This window comes from Paramisgurnus dabryanus, chromosome 8 (assembly GCF_030506205.2).
Source record: "Paramisgurnus dabryanus chromosome 8, PD_genome_1.1, whole genome shotgun sequence".
Lineage (NCBI taxonomy): Eukaryota > Metazoa > Chordata > Actinopteri > Cypriniformes > Cobitidae > Paramisgurnus > Paramisgurnus dabryanus.
In genome coordinates, this window is record NC_133344.1 from 11,765,179 (window position 1) to 11,786,823 (window position 21,645).

General features: G+C 37.2%; 1 protein-coding gene, 1 long non-coding RNA gene and 4 other non-coding genes across 7 annotated transcripts in view; 2 read left to right on the top strand and 4 right to left on the bottom strand.

Annotated features, from left to right (window-relative positions):
* Positions 1-5,326: 5,326 nt before the first annotated feature.
* Positions 5,327-7,788, bottom strand: LOC135770305 (uncharacterized). The gene is made up of 3 exons (XR_010542585.2): positions 7,660-7,788; positions 6,478-7,065; positions 5,327-6,247 (listed from the first exon to the last, which is right to left on the bottom strand). It is a non-coding gene; the product is annotated as an uncharacterized lncRNA (long non-coding RNA).
* A 3,764-nt stretch (positions 7,789-11,552) lies between these two features.
* trnap-agg (transfer RNA proline (anticodon AGG)) lies at positions 11,553-11,624 on the top strand. Its single transcript has one exon. It is a non-coding gene; the product is annotated as a tRNA-Pro (tRNA).
* A 226-nt stretch (positions 11,625-11,850) lies between these two features.
* trnaw-cca (transfer RNA tryptophan (anticodon CCA)) lies at positions 11,851-11,922 on the bottom strand. Its single transcript has one exon. It is a non-coding gene; the product is annotated as a tRNA-Trp (tRNA).
* A 247-nt stretch (positions 11,923-12,169) lies between these two features.
* On the top strand, positions 12,170-12,241 carry trnap-ugg (transfer RNA proline (anticodon UGG)). The gene has a single exon. It is a non-coding gene; the product is annotated as a tRNA-Pro (tRNA).
* A 1,098-nt stretch (positions 12,242-13,339) lies between these two features.
* Positions 13,340-13,413, bottom strand: trnai-aau (transfer RNA isoleucine (anticodon AAU)). The gene has a single exon. It is a non-coding gene; the product is annotated as a tRNA-Ile (tRNA).
* Positions 13,414-14,367: 954 nt separating this feature from the next.
* ngef (neuronal guanine nucleotide exchange factor) overlaps positions 14,368-21,645 on the bottom strand; it is a 35,437-nt gene continuing 28,159 nt past the window's right edge. For both annotated transcript variants that reach the window (XM_065280517.2, XM_065280518.2), the window contains 3 exons: positions 18,261-18,340; positions 17,923-18,027; positions 14,368-15,586 (listed from right to left, as the gene is read on the bottom strand). In XM_065280517.2, coding sequence (XP_065136589.1) covers positions 15,369-15,586; positions 17,923-18,027; positions 18,261-18,340 — 403 coding nt within the window. In that variant the 3' untranslated portion in view covers positions 14,368-15,368. The remainder of the gene's footprint in view (positions 15,587-17,922; positions 18,028-18,260; positions 18,341-21,645) is intronic.

Genomic DNA, 21,645 nt, shown 5'->3' on the forward strand with positions numbered 1-21,645 from the left:
TTGTTTGCACGGTCTCACAGTGCGTAGTAAACTTCACAAGAGAGTAAGGTGTGTGTATTTACGGCTATTTGCTATGATATCTGCATATGTGCACTTCCTTACTATAAATGCAATTTACACAATGTGATGCTGGATCAATACAATGTAGTTTTCTTTCCACTGTAATAAGTCTTCGCCCTGTTCACCTCAGTTTAAAAAACACAAGGGGATTTACGTTCCCTGTTTATGTGTTCTTATAACGCGAAGTCAGCCCTTATAAGCTGTTTAATTAACGTAGCCTGTATAAGCTAAATAACATAAACTAGAAATGCGATCAGTTACACACTAGTTTTGTAACGCAATATGCCAAGGAAGTATTTTTATGCGGTCGTGAATCGAGTTGGTTGTGATAAAACTGAAGGCTAAACTAGTCCAGTTATGTTATAAAGCTTCTCAACTTGCAACAGGTTTAAGAAATCTATGTCGTAATCTGCTATAGTTGTCATTCATTTCATTTTAGAGCCCCGTACTTAGGCCCCGTCTGAAGAATCATTTAATAACAGTATAGCTGTTTTCTTAAAGACTATTAAAACCCTAAACCAACTTTTTTTAGTTAATGAGCTGTAAGAATGGGGTTTATTAGTGCTGTTCATTGATTTTAGTAAGTTTTTTGACATTTGGATATAAAGTGTTTCAATACTGGTGTAAAAACGTCTGAGTCCTGCCCTCTTCAGGTTAAACGGTGGCTACTGCAGTTGAATTTTTGTATGTATTGGATGTTGGGTCCAAAAAATGCCTCGTGATGTAAGCAGGTTCAAGCTCACCACACATTGTTACGATCTCATCACACACTTAGTTCGTCCCCTCTGTCGTGTGTGTAACAGCTCAAGTATACAGTATGTCACTGAGACTGCCTGTGAAAATCAGAAAAGTCTCAAATCTTATTGTGAGATAAAAGCATCACAGTTTAATTTCAAGCATTAATTTCACTATGATTTCAATCGCTGACATGACATTACTCAGTCAATATTAAAGATATCAAGTTTATATTTTCACAAAAGTCTTTACATCAGTGGTTCCTAAACTTTTTCAGCGTGTGGCCCCCCTTGTGTACGGTGCATTCCTTCACGGCCCCCCAAAGAAAATTTGTGACAAAAAACTGTTCTAAAACTCAACATTTTAATAAAAAAACATTAAATTATACAAAAAGTACTGCTTTTGGTTAGTAGCCTTATTTTTTTTAGGTTTAATTACACAGAATTCATGATAAATTAATGTATTTCATAATATGTCATAAAACTGGGGCCCTCCTGGCACCATCTCGCGGCCCCCAGTTTGAAAACCACTGCTTTACATTATATAGGATGATTTTATGTGGAAAACAGTAAATTACAAAGAAATATTTCAGCTGGGTTTTCACAGGCATGGTCACATTTATCTTTAATCTTTAAGAATGTTGCATTTTCTCTGAATATTTGATTTAATGTACTGTATTTTTCAATTAAATTTACATTGCACTATAAATTATCTTAGCTGCAGACATTTTAGGTATCTATAAATACTGATAACTGTGGTCAAAACAATAACTAAATAAATAGTTCTGTATTATTAAATTACAGACAAAGATTTTGAATAGCTACAGTAGGTTGGATTGTATGTTTGGTGCGAAATGGGTATGGTGGGGGCTCGTCCCCCTATTTTTTCATAGGGCCCAAAATTGCTAGCTGCGCCCCTGCCACTGAGGGGAAAAAGTCTAAGGGTGCTTCTGAGTACCCATTGAGCTCAGCCATCTTGTAGGACATCTCCATTCTTAAAGGTGCAATGTGTAAAATTTAAGAGGATCTATTGACAGAAATGGAATATAATATACATTATGTTTTCGGTTTACATGTTAAACCGATATGTTTTTATTAGTCGCTGTCATGTTTCTACAGTAGTTAAATAGGTGTATGAGTTCCATAAAGCATGTTTCAAAAGTTGTTTGCTCGAAATAGCTTGTAGGAAAAGATTGTTACCCATCTCTAGTAGCCTCTGTTTCAGGGCAGTTCAGATTGTGCCGTTTTGAGCTAGTCATTACATATTTATGAGCTGCTGCTCCTTTGATCACGCCCCACTACTAACGTCATGTGCGCGTGCATAGTGATATCGTGAGCAGTACAGACCATACTGTGTTATTATTTTATATATTATTATTATTAACGGTTTATGTTGCCAACAGACAAATCATGCAGAAAAGTATCACTAATAAGTAACGTTACACTACAGGAGAAGAAACTCATGACACACAATGATTCCAGAGTAAATTGTGATGTTACGTTAGCAGTCACAACAATAAACTCGTTTTCCCTGGACAATGCTAACATATTCCCATTATAAAACATTTTCAAACGCAGTATTTTCGCAAATTACAGAAATTAAGACCCGGTGGGGGATGTATACTTCTTGTGGACCGCGTGCTAATTGCTAGAAGCTAGCGGGAGGTCCGGACCGTAACAGTTATTAGATGCTCGGGGGTTAGCCTCGTCAGAAAAGCCGGGCCGGTAAGGCCCGGTCTCGGTTAGTTTGGCAAAACACTTTTAGTTTGGCAAAGCACTATAACTTAGTTCTTGTAGAATTGTAAAATAAAGCCGTTAATTTTTTTTTTTAACTTTCGAAACCACGCTGCAAACTATCTAGCCTGCAAAAATATCTATATAGCCTAACTTAAACAATTTTAACATCACTATACATTTTAAAAGGTATAATTTACGGGATTAGCGTCAATGTATGATCTCTGTTTTGAGATATAGATGCTCTAATGTTGTATTTTGTGACCGAAGATGACAACATGCAAAATATAACGTGAGTTCTTACCTTTTTTTGTTGATACAACGATCGCGAATCGAATCCAGTCTGTTTCAGATGTGTGAATGATCCATGAAAGTCCAATAAAATACATTCAATGACCATTTTTGTCCACAAATACTTATAATCCGTGAAATATAGATACATAGTGACCGTCTGTTATAGTCCGTGATAGTCTGTTGTTTACATCACATTTCGGTAACACACTGTATATAAGATTACTCCGGGTTCCAAAAACCACGCGTTAACCTCTTATAATTCCCCTCTGGCCTTTCTTTCTTTCCTTATCTTATGTAATTTTTTAATTTACTGTTTCAAATAGGGTTGGATAACGATTAATCACGATTAATTTATTGCAGAATAAAGGTTCTTGTTTACATCAAATATGTGTACAGATAAATAATGTGTATAAATAAATACACACACATGATTTTTTTCAACATCCCTCATCACAGAACAGTCTTGACGAGGTGTTAACTTCAGTAAGCGTCCTGGAGATCGCAGAGAGCTTCTCACAACTCCATCTTTTTAAATTTTTTGGATCCCTTTCGTGACAGTATTCAAACTTATTAGCAATGCATAACTAATTATCTTGAAACCTTGACCATTTTGTGCAAAGAAATGATTTTATTTGTCATGTCTTGAGACATTTCTTTACCATGTGGTGCTATTCTGTCACCATTACATGAGAGTGGAGGTTTTTTTTACCTTAAAATAACATTTCCAAAAAAGTTTCAGTGGTTCATCCACTCAAAACAGGGTGAATAGCACTTTCACATTCGCTTTGCAGCCCTCTATCGGCCAAAACCGCACTAAAGAAGTTTCCAACCGTCGGGTAGTGGTCCTGTAGTTCGAGTGTAAACTACAAAAACTTGCTTTACGGCAGACGTACAATCCAATCAGAGCCAGCTATGCTGCAGTATTTACGACAGTGCTAATGAACAATTACGCTTCTAACCTGTAGGGGCAGCAAAGAGCAAAAACTCTTTAGTGTTGCTTTAAATACCACCGTCGATTGCCAGTTATCCTGTGGCCACCTGTGTGATGATTAATTATATTCATCATTTGCTAGTGAATTCCTGTTAATTACACTTTATTTCATTTTTTGCTAACATATTCATCAGGGTGTACTCATTTTTGCATCACCCCATTTGATTTAAATTAGTTATTTTTTGCGTCCTAAAGATGGTCAGTGACTTTTACTCTTTTGTTAATAAAAATAAATGTTTAATCAAACATTTTGTAAAAAATAAAGCAAATTGGTCTCATTTACTAACAAATGGAGAAAATCTTAATTTTCAAAGGGGGTGTACTCATTTATGCTGTGCACTGTATATATTTTTCTTAAAATTAAACATGCATATTTATATTTACATTATAATTATTCACAGTTCACAAAAATATATGATGTAAACAAAAACCTTTATTCTGCAATAGATTAATCGCGATTAATCATTATGCAGCCCTATAGTTTAAAATGAGTACATGATATTATTTTGTAAATGATTTGGAATTGATCAATAAAAAAAAGAAAAAGACTGGTGACTTTTGGACTTACACATGCTCACTGCTAAATGTTAAAACTCTGTGATTGCACCTTTAAATTATCGGTTTTCCTGTTTTTGAACCTATTATTATGTTTATGGTGCGCAATATAAAATGTGTTCATGATTCGTAGGTAAAAAAAATGAGGTATTTTTCACACAATTTAATGAACTATACTGCTGTTTTTACTGTCCTAAAAACAGGCTGATGTCTTTCTTGTTCTGGTGGGCAGAGTTTAGTCAAAAACTCTTCTATTGACGTCATTAAAGCAGGAAGTAGAGGGCTGTAGTCCAAACCGGCTGTTCACTGTAGTCATAATTGAGGGGTGTAACTTCTAGCAGAAGTAATCGACTAAACCTAATGCACATAATTTATTCTCCCCACTCACCTTGTGAAGTCTTTACATTATACGTACACAAGCATAAATGTCAGTATTCATCATATAGTTCATGTAATTTAGACTAATTTCAGACAGTATATTTGATATATCCTATACATTTTAGTGCTCTTTTACCATGTTATTATTACTATTATTAGTTTTATTTTTCAATAGGATTATGTGTTTTACTTTATTTTCATTGTTTGTTATTTATTTTTGTTTAATCTGATATTAGATTATTGAAAATGAACTTTATATAGAGTGAGGATAAGGCATTTCACTTAATGCATTGATTATTACTTCATCTACACATCTTTTCCTTGCATCTTTTCTAAATGGCTGGAGCTAAGATGCAAGGAAATAAGGATGCACAAATAAGAAATGAGAAGCACCCTTATTTTTCCAATAATAACACATCTATTTATTGAACAACACTGATTGTGGTGATTTTAACACATCTGATTTTAGAGTAGCATGGTGTGTTAACCATGGACAACACCTATATTGGAAATTAAATAGAGATTTCTTAGTGCCACACTAACCTTCTGCACAGCAATAACCAGACAGGACTTCAGTTGATGTCTTTAAACTGTTTTAATTATCGAGTTTGAGCAAATACATTTGGGCAAAAAAGCATTTATGTGCATACAATTACTAGCTATAAGAATAGATCAAAACATGCATGGTATCATGCCAATTGAAACTGAGGGGGCACACTATTGACATAAATAATTATTGACATTTGGCATCAAAGGTTACTTTTTATTCACTGTTTTTGCAGTGTTGATCATTACAGCCAATCGCAGATGTAACTGTTGAGTGCATGAGTTTTTCTTTAATGTGTAAAATATAGCTATAAGATCATTCATAAACACTTCTCTGTCTGTGTAGTCTATAGGAATATGGCGTATAAGAAGTTTTGATGTTTAATTGATGTTAATAATTAACTGTGTTAATAATTAACTTAACCCCCCCTCATGCATCCCATTCTAGTCTATAAGTTTACAGGCATTATATAGCAGGAACGAGATAAACACAGCACTACTGGAACAATCATTTACAACACTGAGTCACATTTGCAGAACCTCAAAAATACAAACATTTAAAAAAAACTTGAAACTAGCAGGAGAAATCAAAACTGGATTAAAATTTACGGTTTTGTGTTTACCTGTAATTATACGTTTTTAAGTTTTGTGACAGTATGTACTTTTAATTTCATTCAGAATCTCACACACTTAACAACAAAACATAAAACAGATCATATGAAGTTCAGTCCCATTTTTACAGAAGAGTCTATCCAGTTGCTTGTGCATTTTCGGGGAGAAAGTTTTTCATTTCTGAGTCCGTAGCTTGTGCCCCAGTTTTAGGCTTATTATTTCCACTTCCCTGTCCTGCATTAGCTTCATTGGTCTGTGAAGTTGATTTGTTGCAGCAGTTAGACAAAGCCCCAATTAAAATGATTACTAAACCGAAGGCACCAAGCAGTAAATAACCTCTAAACTGCAAAAAGAAGAAAAAACAACAATAATGAATTGGGGGAAAAAATACAAAAATGAACACCCAAACAAAGGATATATTCTGTGGATATAACATTTCATGTTACATTATTCCTAACCCTTATTGTGAATACAATGTTTATAACATGCATATTTAAAACAACAAGAAAAGTTGTAGTATATTTAATATTTTCAGTAGCCTATGTAATCATAGCAAAAGTATAAAATATTTACCTGAGATTCGCTGATAAACATCTGATATTCATGTTGTATTTCACTCTCATTTCTTGCACTGACCAGATCAGTGGGTTGACACCACATTTTTTTTAATCTCTTTATCAAAAACATGTTTTCCTTCCCAGTTTGTCCAGTAACAAGCTAGATAATCACCATCAAGTAACAAGATGATGACCCAAATAATAGGAAGAATCAGACAATGTCCAAAATCTTTCAAGAACGTCTGCCAACCTTTGATCTCACCATCCTCATTGCATACATATCTTAAGGGATTTAACAAAATGAACACTATAGCAAATAATAAAACAGGAGGTCCAACAAAGATGGAGGTTATTAGACGTTTACTCATCTCATGTCTGCAGGGGCATGAAAGCTTTAGTTCCATTAACTCCTCCACTCCATATAGGAAAATACTCGATGGGACAGTGCTGAGAACAGGAGAACTACTCAGAAATGTCTGAATTGCCTTACAAAAATGTGATCGATCCATCTTCTGAGGTCAGTATGAAGATTCTTTTTGCTTCTGCTTTCTCTTGAAATGTCTGCAGTCTTGTTTGCAAGATATTTTTGCGGTTTTCAGATACCCTTAAATTCAAAATATTACCATTCAGCTTTTATTCTTGAACACAACACAAAACACTTCACACAATAATATTAAGTATGTGCATTTAAGTGACACATTCTGCTTTACGTTTTAGATTAAAGCATCTGCTATGCAAATGTAATCAACAATTTGTAAGAATTGTTTATAATAAGTAAATAAAATCACTCTCAGTGCAAAATGGCACAAACCCTCATCCAATACTCTTTTTGTATTACTGAATTGTATATTTAAATAAAGAAACATCCAGTTTCTGGATACAAACACATGGAATACAGAATTGTTGCAATGGTAAAGTAATAGATAAACATATACCCAAACAACTTGTGCCTTATAGAAATTTACCACTTTAGTTTATTAGTCATAGCTGCTGACACACTAAAGCAACTTACAGTGCAATAAACAGTAAAACAATTCCCGTGTTCTGTTGTGCTTTAGTCACCATTTGAGCTGAAATTAATAATTAAAAAACCTAAATAATTCATTCATTTAATAATATAATCACGTGAAGTAAATATTTCATTGGAAACCGTCTCTATTATACTTTATTCTTAAAGAAAATGTAATGCTAAACTTACTTGTTTTCTCTTGCTGATCTGATGCCTTACAGCATGGTGCATTTGTAAAAAGATGTGAAGATTAGTACTGCATGCAGCAATTTACTTTACAGAAGGTCTCTCTTCAAAGTGAAAACTGTGAAACAGAGACCACATCCTGCTTTGATCGTAGTGCTTTAGTTGCTTTTCAATGTGTCCCGCGTCAAGTTTTTAGAGATTATGTGCACAACCAAAAATCTGACATTTTATAAAGAACGCAGACATTTCTTAAAAGTGTATTCAACGGCATCATGAAAATATACAGCCAGCCGTTACAAAAAAAATAAGTATTGTCATAATAAAACTGCAGTAGTTTTTTATTAACATATTGTATTGCATAATTACAATCTGCATCTTGCAAATCAAGGTTCATTTTTGTAAGACATTCCTAAAATATTTGGACATTTTGCAAATAGCATCTTGTGGAATGTGTGTACTGCTGTTTGCAGGCCACGCACATGTTATAAGAAACGTTCGCTGGTAGACCACACATCCTGTTGTCATATACACTGCTAATCCTCATGTTAAAGCACAGAAATAAGAAAACAGCAGGTTTTTTTTTATTCTGACATACTACTTTTTTATTTAGAAAAAAAGTACAATTAAAAAAGCATAGGCTATAAGAGATAAGGAACAAAGGATAAAAAAACAGAGATCAAGTAAATGAAGTATCAAAAAAATACTTGTAAAGCTCACACAAGTTTAGGGTCTTTATAGGCTTCTTATTAAAATAATCTTTAATACTGCTCATATACAACTTTATCTCAGACAACAAAATCATAAAATCAGGTCTCTTATTTATCTGTGTGTTAACAGTGTTTGTGTGTCTCAGTGTTGACAGACAGCTGTTACTGAAGCTGCTTCATTGCTGCAGTTCATCTGATGACCAACAGGAGGCAGCAAATCTTCTCCTCTCGGCTCTTCGGTCATAGACTGTAAAAAGATGGACGGCGCGATGACGCTTCCTATCATGGTAATAAACTAAATGAAAAATGTCCGTTGATGGGCACTGACATGTTGCGCAAAAACGTCATTTTGGAGCACTGGTATGTGATGACTACCTTAAGGACCAAAACCATCTATTGGAAAATTTTATTGGAAGTGTAATGTATTTTTTTTTACCCATGTCCCGTTTGTTTGCATGGAGAGGGCGGTGTTTATGACTTGTACTGCAGCCAGCCACCAGGGGGTGATCAAAGAGGCAGCAGCTTCACATTTCAAGATGTATATGAGGCACACCCGTCTTCAGTACAGACTGAGGCCCTGTCCCAAAAGGCACACTCCGGACTTGTGGTCCTCCTCAGAGTCCACACTTTGATGACATCATAGAGTGCAGGCTTTAGGGACTTTTTATGCGAGTCCACGTGGGTGCACCGGAGTCGTGTTTTGGGACCAGGGGGGCAGGGTTTCATATTTTATTGAAGCTTCCCTGGACGCCGCCATTGCTTAGCGAACACCCATCTGCTGTTAGCATCCCATTGACTCCCATTCATTTTGGCGTCACTTTGACAGCGAATAACTTTACATCTGAGGCGTTTAAAGACTCCATTTGTCCATTAATTATTTCTAAAGAAACATGAAAATGTATAAAAGGCTCCATTACCTTGTATCTTACGTTATGTCCCAGTAGAAGCAGTTTTTGTAAAAATAGGCTAACGATTGCGTCATAACCTGCGACTTTCTGTTGCACAGTAGAGAAATTACCGTATGGACTGGGAGAGAAGCTCACAGGCAATCTTTTACTGACTATGAGGCAATCGGGTGGACGTGAAGGCATGAAGTCAAGGGAGATTACTAATCAGAATACTAACCAAAATGTGCTCCTGTTTACGCTCGCCGTCTCTGCAAGATTCAGTAGGTAATTCAGATTTCCCGTGGCACGGCTATTAGAAGACTTACAATTGCCAGACGGGTTGCTCACGTGACATCCACGTCAGTGAGCTCAGTTTGAGTCTGCGCAGTACGCTCGACACCCAGGAAGTGCGTGCTTCTAATTTACTTCAATTGTCTCCGTTGAATCCAATGGGGTCGCTGTGTCCATTTCTTTTACTGTCTATGTTTGGGACAGACTTGAGCATCACGCCGGAAATAGGAAGGGAAGTTGCCCGTCAGTGTAAACTCCTCCCTTCCGTTCATCGGATTGGTCTGATTGCTCTTTCGCAAGGACTTCTGGGTTGGTTAGTGAGCGAAGCCTGCTGCAGTGGCCCTGTCCCAAATGGCACACTTCGGTTGTGGTCCTCCTCAGAGTCCACACTTTGATGACATCATGTAGTGCAGACTTTAGGGACCCTTGTTGCGAGTCCACGTCGGTGCACCGGAGTCGTATTTTGGGACAGACTCGAGCCTCACGCCGGAAATAGAAGTTGCCTGTCAGTGTGAACTCCTCCCTTCCGTCGTCGGATTGCTCTTTCTGATTGCTCTTTCGCAAGGACTTCTGGGTTGGTAAAGTGCGCAAGCCTGCTGCAGTGCGGGCTTCGCTGAAGACCGCATCAAGGGGGCAAAGGAGGCACTGATGAGCACACTTAAAAGTGTAAAAATGACAGATGGGACACCCTACGGACTCGTAGACTAAGCGAGCACGCACAATTTAAGGCCACGAGACCGAAAGTCCACATAAAGTGCGCCATTTGGGACAGGGCCTGAATTTCTCCTGCTGCTCTGCAGTGGCGGTTCTAGGGAAGGGGTCAGCGGGGGCCAGTGCCCCTGTGACAACAAGCTTGGACCCCATTGTGGCCCCCCTAAATGTGGGTGTGAAATTATTTTTTACAAATGGATCGCAACGGAACCTATTAACCGCTTTTTATTTATTCATTATTGCAAGGATAAAAAAAGAGTAATTTGAAAACGTTTCAAGTAATCAAGGTTGGCATAAATACAATAAAGTAGGAAAGGAAGGCAACCATTAAAACAATAAAAAAGAAAAGAAAAAACACAGAGGCAAGCGATTCATACAGATTCACAAATTTGACACTTTTTCCCTTATGAAAATAAACCATGGTTTTACTACAGTTAAAAAAAACATGGTAACTGTAGTAAAACCATGGTAACCACAAAATAACCATTATTACAACCATGGTTTTCAAAAACCATAGTTAAACCATGGTTGGTGTAGTAAAACCATGGTTTTGCTGATAGTAATCAGTACAACATGGTTACAACTACACTTTTACCACAATAAAAACATGGTTAATTTTTGTAAGGGTTGGTTTTTAATCTTCATTAGTGTCATAATTAAATAATTAAGGTCACAATAAAAATTGCTTAGTTTGGGAACTGTTGAGGAAAATGTACATTTATGAAGATATTTGCAAAAATATACATTTTTATTTGCTAAAAAATATGTTTTTAAGAAAAGTTAATTATTTCACTTAGTTTAAAGCCATTAAGTAAAAGTGTATTCGTTTTCCGTTTCTGATTTGAAAACGGATCTGGAATGGACGGAAAGGTACACAGACCTGAACGATACCCTGATTTATAAATAATCAGTTTGCCCTAAATAAAACTAAAAACACAGAATAAACTTTTACTTAATGGCCTAGTTAGGATAAATAATTTATTTTTCTTACAAACATATTTTTAGAAAAACATTTATTTTGTAAAAATTTGTAAAATAATTGCTTTTACAAAGTTTAACCAGAAGGTGGCGCCATATTTATGTGTTTCGAACGCTTCGAAACAGTAAATCATTTTTCGAAGCAATTGGTTCGAAAAGCTTAGTTTCTCCCAATAGTTTTGGAGGACTTTGATGTTTCTAATTCAGCATTAAAACAATTTCTGCCTGTTCTGACTCAGTCTGCGTTGCTAATAGTAATCAAACATTGCTGACTTGTGCCTTTGGTGTGGATCTAGCAGAACTCGTAAATCGTGGGCTGTGCGGCTCGTTGGTCTAGGGGTATGATTCTCGCTTAGGGTGCGAGAGGTCCCGGGTTCAAATCCCGGACGAGCCCATATTTATAAATCTCTATTAAGAATGATTTATGTAAACAGTTTATATTACATTTTATTTAAATTACAATAGCATATTTTACTTAAATCACGTCGTGTTTGTTTGCTCGATCAATGGTTAATTGTCCTTATAGAGTTCTTGAGCAGAACACAAACGTTTGCGCTGAAACAAAAACAGTGTGACTTAAACAAAAATCCAAACTTCTATTTGGAAGAATAGAAAACAATTGACCCCGACGTGATTTGAACACGCAACCTTCTGATCTGGAGTCAGACGCGCTACCGTTGCGCCACGAGGTCCCATGGTAGGTGGAGTTGGAAAAATATGTCTTTGTTCATATTCATGTTCCGCTAAAGTCGTGTTCAAAATTTCACAATTCACATATGTATGTCGAGAACTCAAACTTACTTTGTTTTCAACTTTTATTAAACTCGAAAATTCAGCCCTAAAGGACCATACTACAAATTGGCACATGTCGATTCGAACAGGACAGATTTTAAAAGTATGATACAGTCTTATACTTATGGCTGTCTATGTTTGCTATGCGGCTCGTTGGTCTAGGGGTATGATTCTCGCTTTGGGTGCGAGAGGTCCCGGGTTCAAATCCCGGACGAGCCCAGCTTTTCTTAAACTTTCAGAAACTTAAATTATCTAGTAAAGCCTAGAACGCATTTTCAGACAGATAGCAAAACAGTTTGCACAACATTTAAACAAACAATAAAGCGTCGGTTTGATGATCAGATCAGATCACATATGCATCCAATAAAAAAATCTCATGTAAAAAATTATATTGTCAAAGCGTTTCTTGAGAACCAAGATTATTTCGTATGGTAAATATATGGTGTATGATTGTAGCACCGTGTTGTTAAATAATATAACGAAATTATTTAAAGGCAGGCTATTTTACTTATGCTGGTTAAAGGTCTCCTCACATCCTGAAAGCAAACACTGTGTTAAGTTGTTTAAATGTATTTGTTGAAATTTATGTCATATGTGAAAGTCGTAGGACCAAAAAATGTTCCACCAATCATAGATATCGGTCCGAACGGACGATCCCTTTTTTTTGTCCCTCATCCATATGCGTAATTTCAATGCCCACCGCACACCATACGTCATCGGCGCGTTCACGACACGTGCGTTCACTTCTCGTCTGTAAACAGAGGGCGAATGCTAAACTTTTCTGCTGAATTGACAACATGCACAGGAGCCACAAAACGAAAGACAACTTTTATAACAACAACAGCAAAAACTGCCTGGATCAGCAAAGAGAAAAAAAACCCAAATTAACATCGGTATTACCACGAGATGCAAACAGCTGCAGGAGGCAAAGGGTCTGAAAGGGTCGTTGCACTGTTTATTTTGGTACGGTAGGTACGCGATATGTTTGTATTGAGATGGATTCAGATATTCTACTTTGATAAAACATTGTGTTGTTTATGTTGGTTATTTTGGAAATGTTATTCACTTTGTACTGCATAGTTTTCTCAATGGTGAATGAGACATGAGATGTGTCCGTCTGATCTGTGCCTGTTGTGTGTTTTGAAAGAGGCGTGACTTTGAATGGCGATTTGACTGGAGGGTGGGATTGTGATTTCATTGCTAGTCCGCTACTGTTAGCATTTTTCAAAATGTGATACTCTACCTTTGAGTAATAAACCACGTAAACATTGAATGCAATAATTTGTGTAGTAGTTACATGAAAAATAAAATTGTGCCTGGCCAGTACGGGGATCGAACCCGCGACCTTGGCGTTATTAGCACCACGCTCTAACCAACTGAGCTAACCGGCCACGAGGACGTAATTACTGAAGTTGAGTATATGACACTCCTTTATAATGTTAAACTCCGTTTTAATATTGGTACAACTACTAAAACAACAAACATAAAAAACCAAAATATATAAAACACCAAATATTTCAAAAACGTAATTTATTTGTTTTGTACACGACCAAGCCAAACTACAATCTGCGTAACACTAGATGGCGGCAGAGCCTCTTCAACTTTATTACATTATCATATAACGTTTTAGAGATAGTTGTTCACGTCACTATTTAAAACAATTGCAATTATAATTTTGTAATTTAGCTTGATTTTTTATATTTCATATGTACAGAGAATCAAAACAAAGTAAAGAAACCTGCTTGACATCAAGTTTAATCTCAAAACCACTAAAATTCCTGATCATATCTACTGTTATGCATTGATAAGAATTTACTGTAATTTCTCCAAACTTGATTTAATCACAGAGTTAGGCACTTTGTGCCTGTCAATAAAATTAATCTTATCTTCTCATCTGAAATAGCCCTGTACAGTATCTGCTCTAATGCTTTTACAGTAAATAGTTAAATATAGTTATGTATATCATAGAAAATATTTAAATAAATCCACTTGATTCAATCCAAATACTCCTTATCATTTTTGATCAGATCAAAATGTTGCCCAAGTATAAGATGTGTGTAAACAGTTTGGAAAGAGGAAGTGGCCTGGTGTTGTCGGTTCTGTGGTGTCTGCTGCAAGAGCCAAGCTTCAGGAAATGCCTGCGCGAGTGTGATCTTAAATATATCAAGAGATTAAAACACTTGCGCTTGTTTGTAATCTTCAGTTAGAAATATATAAAAGTCAAAAGTGCTTTTTAATACACATTCCTGGACTTATTGTTGACGATTCATTTGTGCACATTTATCCCAAAAATATAAATATGCTTTACATTTAGATCAGGATTTCTGTAAGCAGAAAAATAAACAACACATCTTTTTCATGCTGGGGGTTCATCGTTTATTAGATGAGCAGAGATATCCGAGATTTATTTTCATTAAACAATAAATTATATTTTTACAAAATGAAATGGGACAATTATTTTTCAGTTACATTGTACCACGTTTGGACATAAAAGTATTCATATGTACATGCACACACACCAAAAACTACAAAAAACATCAACTCCAGCAGAGCAGCGAGAGTCATCTCTCATGTAAATTACATTCTCTCTCTGAAAATATTCATGTTAGACGAGATTAAGATTACACTCCATTGTGTAAGTGTGTTTATGCATAAAAACATTGTTTAGTGCGTTTGTGTGTGACTGTACAACTTCTCACACCCTTTGTCAAGTGCAAATCTTAAACGCCACAATGTTCTTCATTATCTCGAGAGCATGCCAACAAAAACGTCTTTCCAGAAGCCAAATATTTACAGTCTGTTAACTTTGTTCATCTCTCTTTTTTTATGTTGATGGAAGAATGAGATTCGTACAATACAGCACACAGTTTTGTACATCCTCATTAGCTTAGTGTAAAGAATATAAACCTGTATTGTCAGTAAAGGTGTAACCCTGCATACATTCCTCATCCAGAGAAGCATGACTTTACAAAAGTCCCGATGTAGCATCTACCACCTTTGATTTCCACTCCTTCCTGTTCTTGGTTCATCTCATTATGTGCAAACATTCACAAAGTCCCCGTATGCGATTGCCAAAGTTGAAATCCTTGATGCCGACAGTGTGTTAGGACTGTATGGAGGCAGCAATTTCAAATACACAAGTGCTTATAGTGCAAAAGCTCTTTCAAGGCTCTACCAAGTCTTCAATGTGACACCGGACAAGTATTGGTTAAAAACTGGACACAGATTGACTCTTTGTTGGTACAATCCAATGCCACCCTGACATCTACACGGCATCGTTTCCAGTTTACCGGATCAGGAATAAGCGAATGGTAACGTTGATGTGATGTCATGTCCTTCTCCGTAACTACAAGTCGGTCCAGCTTGGGTTGTACTGGGGACTTTTGGTCGCACGTCGCCCCCTAGAAGCGGCCCTGGACCCCTGCGCTCCCTCCTGAGCTTGGTGGATCCGCTGACACTCTTTAAGGTTTTGAGCTCGAACCTCCGCGCTCATAATCCTCTCCACCACGCGGATGGGAAACCAACCCCTTTCTCCATCATGCAACCTCTCACCAAACATCCAACCTGAAAGAGAGAAATGCATTAAACAGTCAAAAAAAAGTAAACAGTAAGAGCGTGTAACAAAAAGAAAACAAATAAGTGATGCCAGGAAATGACATATATGGAAATAGGGGAGGGCGATATGAACTAAATCTTCTATCATAATAGGATTCATTTTATATCATGATAACGATATTTATCACAGTAGAGTTTTTTTAAAAATCTGTTAATACGTTTTTTATGTCATTAAAATATTTAATGCCATAGAATTTTCATAATTCTCACCAAAAACTTATACAAGCATAAAAAAGAAGATAAAAAACAAACAAAACTCAATTTAGTTAAGAGCAGTGAGAGATTTTTTCTCAATGCTGTTTGATTAACACGAGTGACAGACAGGAGCAAAATCAGGTAACTGTCCCTTTAAGATCAAAGTCCGGATCCAATCTACGGTTACCGTGGGTTCACACCAGCCGCGTTCGAGGCGTCAAATTCGCATCCACCGCGTCTAGTTTGGTGAAAAAAAAGTTTACGCTTCATTCGTTAGTGAAAGCCTCGCGTGAAATTTTACTTATAGAGACATTCACGTGAAAATTCGAGTCATGAGAGGGGCTTTTGCGACTCCGCTCGCTTTCTGTAATCATGTCACTACCAGAGCAAGCTCATGATTGGTTAATGTGGCGCATTTTTCCGTTCCAATTTTTCACCGCGGCAACGCTCAATTCGCGCAAACTAGACGCGCGAATGAGGCGGAATCGCGTCTACCATGCCGAACTAAACGCCTTATGCTATGTACACACCAAACGCAGGGCATTGCGTTACTCGCTCTAGATTACTCGCTCTATATTACTCGCAGGATTTAACTTCGTGTCATGCAAATTTTTTGCTCGAGTTGAATATTTTCAACTTGGGCAAAGACCCGTTTGAGGCGAATAGCACGTGTTTTTGTGGCAAACGCGCCGCCCATATTGCATGATTCGCATCGCCCCACACGAGGACGCATCTGATCGTGTCTTTGCATTGATTTTGTATGTAATCTACTCGCGCAAATCGTTAAATTCGCATCTGGTGTGAACCCACAGTCATTCGTGCCGCGAGACCTCCAGACACACGTCAACGCGTCTTCACATTGAAATCACTCGCGCTTGATGCCTCTACTGCAGCTGGTCTGAACGCACGTGTGTTTTCTCTTTCAGCTGTTTACGTTCTCTTAAGCCCTAAATGGTCGTGTTTATGAGGATACTTACAAAGACGGACATTTTGGCGCATATATGTATTTAAGGCTAATAAGCGGCAAAAATACTCACAAGTTTAATGTGCAGCGGATGCGCGACTTGCGCGCTCCTCACACACAAAAACAGCGCTTGCATAAAGCTCTGTTGTTTGCGTTTCAATAGCTTAAAATAACTTCTTTTAAAACTGCGGCACTGAAATACGTGTACAAACGTTACGTTCTCGTGATCACGCGCACAGCAACGTGCCATGGGCGCATAACCTCGATAGAGACGATAGTCCAAAATCTCTACCGGTTGACAAATTTCTACCGGTTTCTGAGAAATTTTGGACAGAACTATTATTGTTTATTCAGTCCTCTTTTGTTTTAAAGATGTCTTTTTTGGATTGTTTGACTGCTTGAAAGAGAATACAAGTAAATTTTATATAATAACTTATGTTTCCTGATAACGTTAACTAAATTTCACATAGGCCTACAAAAGCAAAAATGTACTTGATTTAAACCTCTATTTTATTTATTTAAAGATGATCTAGACAAGTATATGGACATTATTCAAAGCTTTATTAATCCTAAAGCAACAAATACTATATCTATATTTGTATATTTGCGTTATTGTCTTCTGTGTATTCCTGGCATTATTTGTAATTTTATTTTTTCCTATTTTATTATTTTCCCCCTTTTTATTTATTTTATGACTGTATCGTTACTGCTGGTATGTGTTGTTGTTTTGTTCAAGTTAATAAAAAAATCTCACTTAAAAAAAAAAAGTCTACTAGTTTATATATACTGGTTTATCGCCCACCCCATATGGAAAGCGGCAGATATTGTCTAGGACTGCATGAATAAAAAGTATTTTTTTTAAACATCCGGCTATTGCAAAACCATTGCAATGTGCATATATTATGCAGCCCTAATATTGGCCTTTATTTTTATTTTTGAAGATGTGCTAGAGGTTGCATAACTGACTAGCTCTGCTTATAGTCAACACATACGCAATGTCAAGAAAAAAATCTGCAAACTTGTAATATTCACACAGCAGATTTTGAGTAGATGTGTGTGTGTGTGTGTGTGTGTGTGTGTGTGTGTGTGTGTGTGTGTGTGTGTGTGTGTGTGTGTGTGATCTCACCATCATCCGTGCACTCCAGAAGGTGAAGGACATCAGCCATTTCCACAGAGAGCTCATCCGGTTCCTGTGAGGAGTACGACTGGATACACTGCACCTGAGGAGAATCTGATACGCACCGACATAAACAATTAATCATCATACTGCACACACTTTATTTCAGCTTTTTTTGTTTATAAGCACAGTGTGATGGTGTGTTTCAAGCCTCACTGCCTTCAAGGACAGATTCTTTATTTAAACCAAACCTCATAAGTGACTTGCCAGTATAAGTGTAGTATTAAATAACAGAGGTCAAGTGTGGTATTCAATAACAAAGATCAATAGAAACTCCTCATCCTTACCTGGTTGGTGTGCACTGGTTGAGAGGAATCTTGTGCGACGGTTTGGAGTCAAAGCGTAGATCCAGCGTAGTTTGTCGCTTCTGTAAACATTCAATCGACCATTAGTGATTCACAAGATGAGTGTCTCTTTGTATCTCTTTGGTGTGGAGATTATGGTTGCACAATATATTGAATCTTTCAGAATACCGCAATACGCATATCTCAATAACTGAATGATTTTCATATTTTACACCAAGCCTGCCGCACAAGCCCTGAAAAGTGAAGCCAAAACGTCTTAATCGCCCCCTAGTGACTAGTTCTAGTATAAACCCCGCCTACCCCATGTTATTCAGTGGGACTTGAGACAAACTAAACAATTTAATTACACTTCTTTATCTTTTTTCCGAAGCTGTTTTCTGTCATTTACTGTAGTTTTTATCACACTGATGTAAATTCAAGTGTTTGTTTTTAAAATAAGTTTGTGTTTAGTTAGTTATTTATTGCTATAAAAACGGTCGTGTGACGTCATGATTGACAGCTGTGATATACGCATTCTGCGAGGGCGTGGCCTTGATTTTACAGCTTTACTTCCTGCTCACTATTGCGCAGGACTGGTTCTGAAATCGCTACTTCACAGACTCAAGACCCATGATGGTAGCGCCGTTTCGGGACACTGGCGGCTTCACTTTTCACCAATGGAAGAGAGGGAACGGGCGTCGTCCATCTTTTTTTACAGTCTATGCTTTACACAGTCAAATTCGATTTTAGTTCAACAGAAAAACTGGCACACAAAAGTTACTGCACGTGTGCAAAATGTGTATGTATGTTGGATACCTAATTTCTAATTAAGCTGCACTGCAAAAAATGAAAAAATTCTTAGTATTTTTGTATTGTTTTCAGTAAAAATATCTAAAAATGTTTAAATCAAGATGCTTTTTCTTGATGAGGAAAACGACGCAAGAAAATATGTCTAGTTTTTAGACCAAAAATATCAAATTTAAGTGATTTTGTGCATAAAACAAGAAAAAAAAATCTGCCAATGGGGTAAACAAAAAAATCTAAAACATTTTTCTTAAACACTTAATTCAAGAAAAATTCATGAAAAATTAGCTTACCCCATTGGCAGATTTGTTTGCTTGTTTTATGCACAATATCACTTTAATTACAGTGCATTGAAAATGCGCTGTACTGTTCTTACTGGGCTTTTTATTATTATTATTATTATTATTATTATTATTATTCTTCCAACCAAATTTCCGCAATTAATACGGCTCGAACCGTTTAACTTAGAAACTTCATTCAAACTCTCAAACGTTCGGACTATTCGGGAATAGTGTGCTATGACTTTTATAAGCAATCGGGGGTACGGTCTACGCCCCAGGGGCGAAAAAGCAGCCGAAAAATCCCATAGACTTAACATTGCGACAAACTTTGACGAGTCGTAGCTCAGACCTAGGATTTCACAGAAACTTGTGACTTGCCACATTTGAAGAGGCTGGCAGGCTCTGTAAGAACATACCTCACAATGGGGTGTAAGTTGTACCCCTGGGGTGTAAGAGGTTCCCAAATTTCCCCATAGACTTATAATGGGGCAGGAATCATGCCCATATAAGGAACTAAAAACGTCCCGAATGGGATATCTTTGCAGCGCAGTGTCATAGAGACATGGGGGTGGGCTCATTTTACTCAGGCATCCAATCAGTCCCTTAGGATCCTTATTGAGCTATCAAGCCACGCCCCTAGCAACCATTTTGGGCACCCTAGCAACATCTCCCATAGACTGCCATTATAAAATGCCCAGATGGATATCTTTGCAGCACAGTGTCACAGAGACATGGGGGTGGGCTCATTTTACTCAGGCATCCAATCAGTCTCTCACCATCCTTATTGAGGTATTAAGCCACGCCCCTAGCAACCAAATATGAGCAGCCTAGCAACATAATAAACAAAGCCTTATATCTCTGGATCCGGACATCATAGAGACATGGGGGTCGGGTCTTTGGGTCATATTAGCTTCATGCTAGCTTCATGCTAAGTCATGCTAGCTTCGTGCTAGTTTCATGCTAGCTTTATGCTAATTTTATAATAAATCTTGCTAACTTAATGTTAAATCATGCTAGCTTCATGTTAAATCTTGTTAGCTTCATGCTAAATCATGCTAGCTTCATGCTAATCATGTTAGCATCATCTTAATCATGCTAGCATCATGCTAATAATGCTAGGTTCATGCTAATTTCATGCTAATTTCATGCTAACTTCATGGTAATCATGTTAGCATCATGCTAGCTTCATGCAAATTATGCTAGCTTCATGCTAATCATACTAACATCATGTTAGCTTTATGCTAATCATGATAACATCATGCTAGCTTCATGCTAATCATACTAGCATCGTGCTAGCTTCATGCTAATCATGCTAGCATCGTGCTACCTTCATGCTAATCATGCTAACATCGTGCTAGCTTCATGCTAATCATGCTAGCATCGTGCTAGCTTCATGCTAATCATACTAGCATCGTGCTAGCTTCATGCTAATCATACTAACATCATGTTAGCTTTATGCTAATCATGATAACATCATGCTAGCTTCATGCTAATCATACTAGCATCGTGCTAGCTTCATGCTAATCATGCTAGCATCGTGCTAGCTTCATGCTAATCATGCTAACATCGTGCTAGCTTCATGCTAATCATGCTAGCATCGTGCTAGCTTTATGGTAATCATGCTAGCATCATGCTAGCTTCATGCTAGTCATGCTAGCTTCATGCTAGCTTCATGGTAATCATGCTAGCTTCGTGTTTATCATGATAACATTATGCTAGCTTCATGCTAATCATGCTAGCATCGTGCTAGCTTCATGCTAATCATGCTAGCAACGTGCTAGCTTCATGCTAATCATGCTAGCATCATGCTAGCTTCATGCTAGTCATGCTAGCTTCATGCTAGCTTCATGGTAATCATGCTAGCATCATGTTAGCTTCATGCTAATCATGCTAGCTTCGTGTTTATCATGATAACATTATGCTAGCTTCATGCTAATCATGCTAGCATCGTGCTAGCTTCATGCTAATCATGCTAGCATCGTGCTAGCTTCATGCTAATCATGCTAACATCGTGCTAATCATGCTAGCATCGTGCTAGCTTCATGCTAATCATGCTAACATCGTGCTAGCTTCATGCTAATCATGCTAGCATCGTGCTAGCTTCATGCTAGCATCATGCTAATCATGCTAGCATCATGCTAATCATGTTAGCATCATGCTAGCTTCATGCTAATCATGCTAACATCATGCTAGCTTCATGCTAATCATGCTAACATCATGCTAGCTTCATGCTAATCATGCTAGCATCATGCTAGCTTCATGCTAATCATGCTAGCTTCATGCTAATCATGCTAGCATCATGT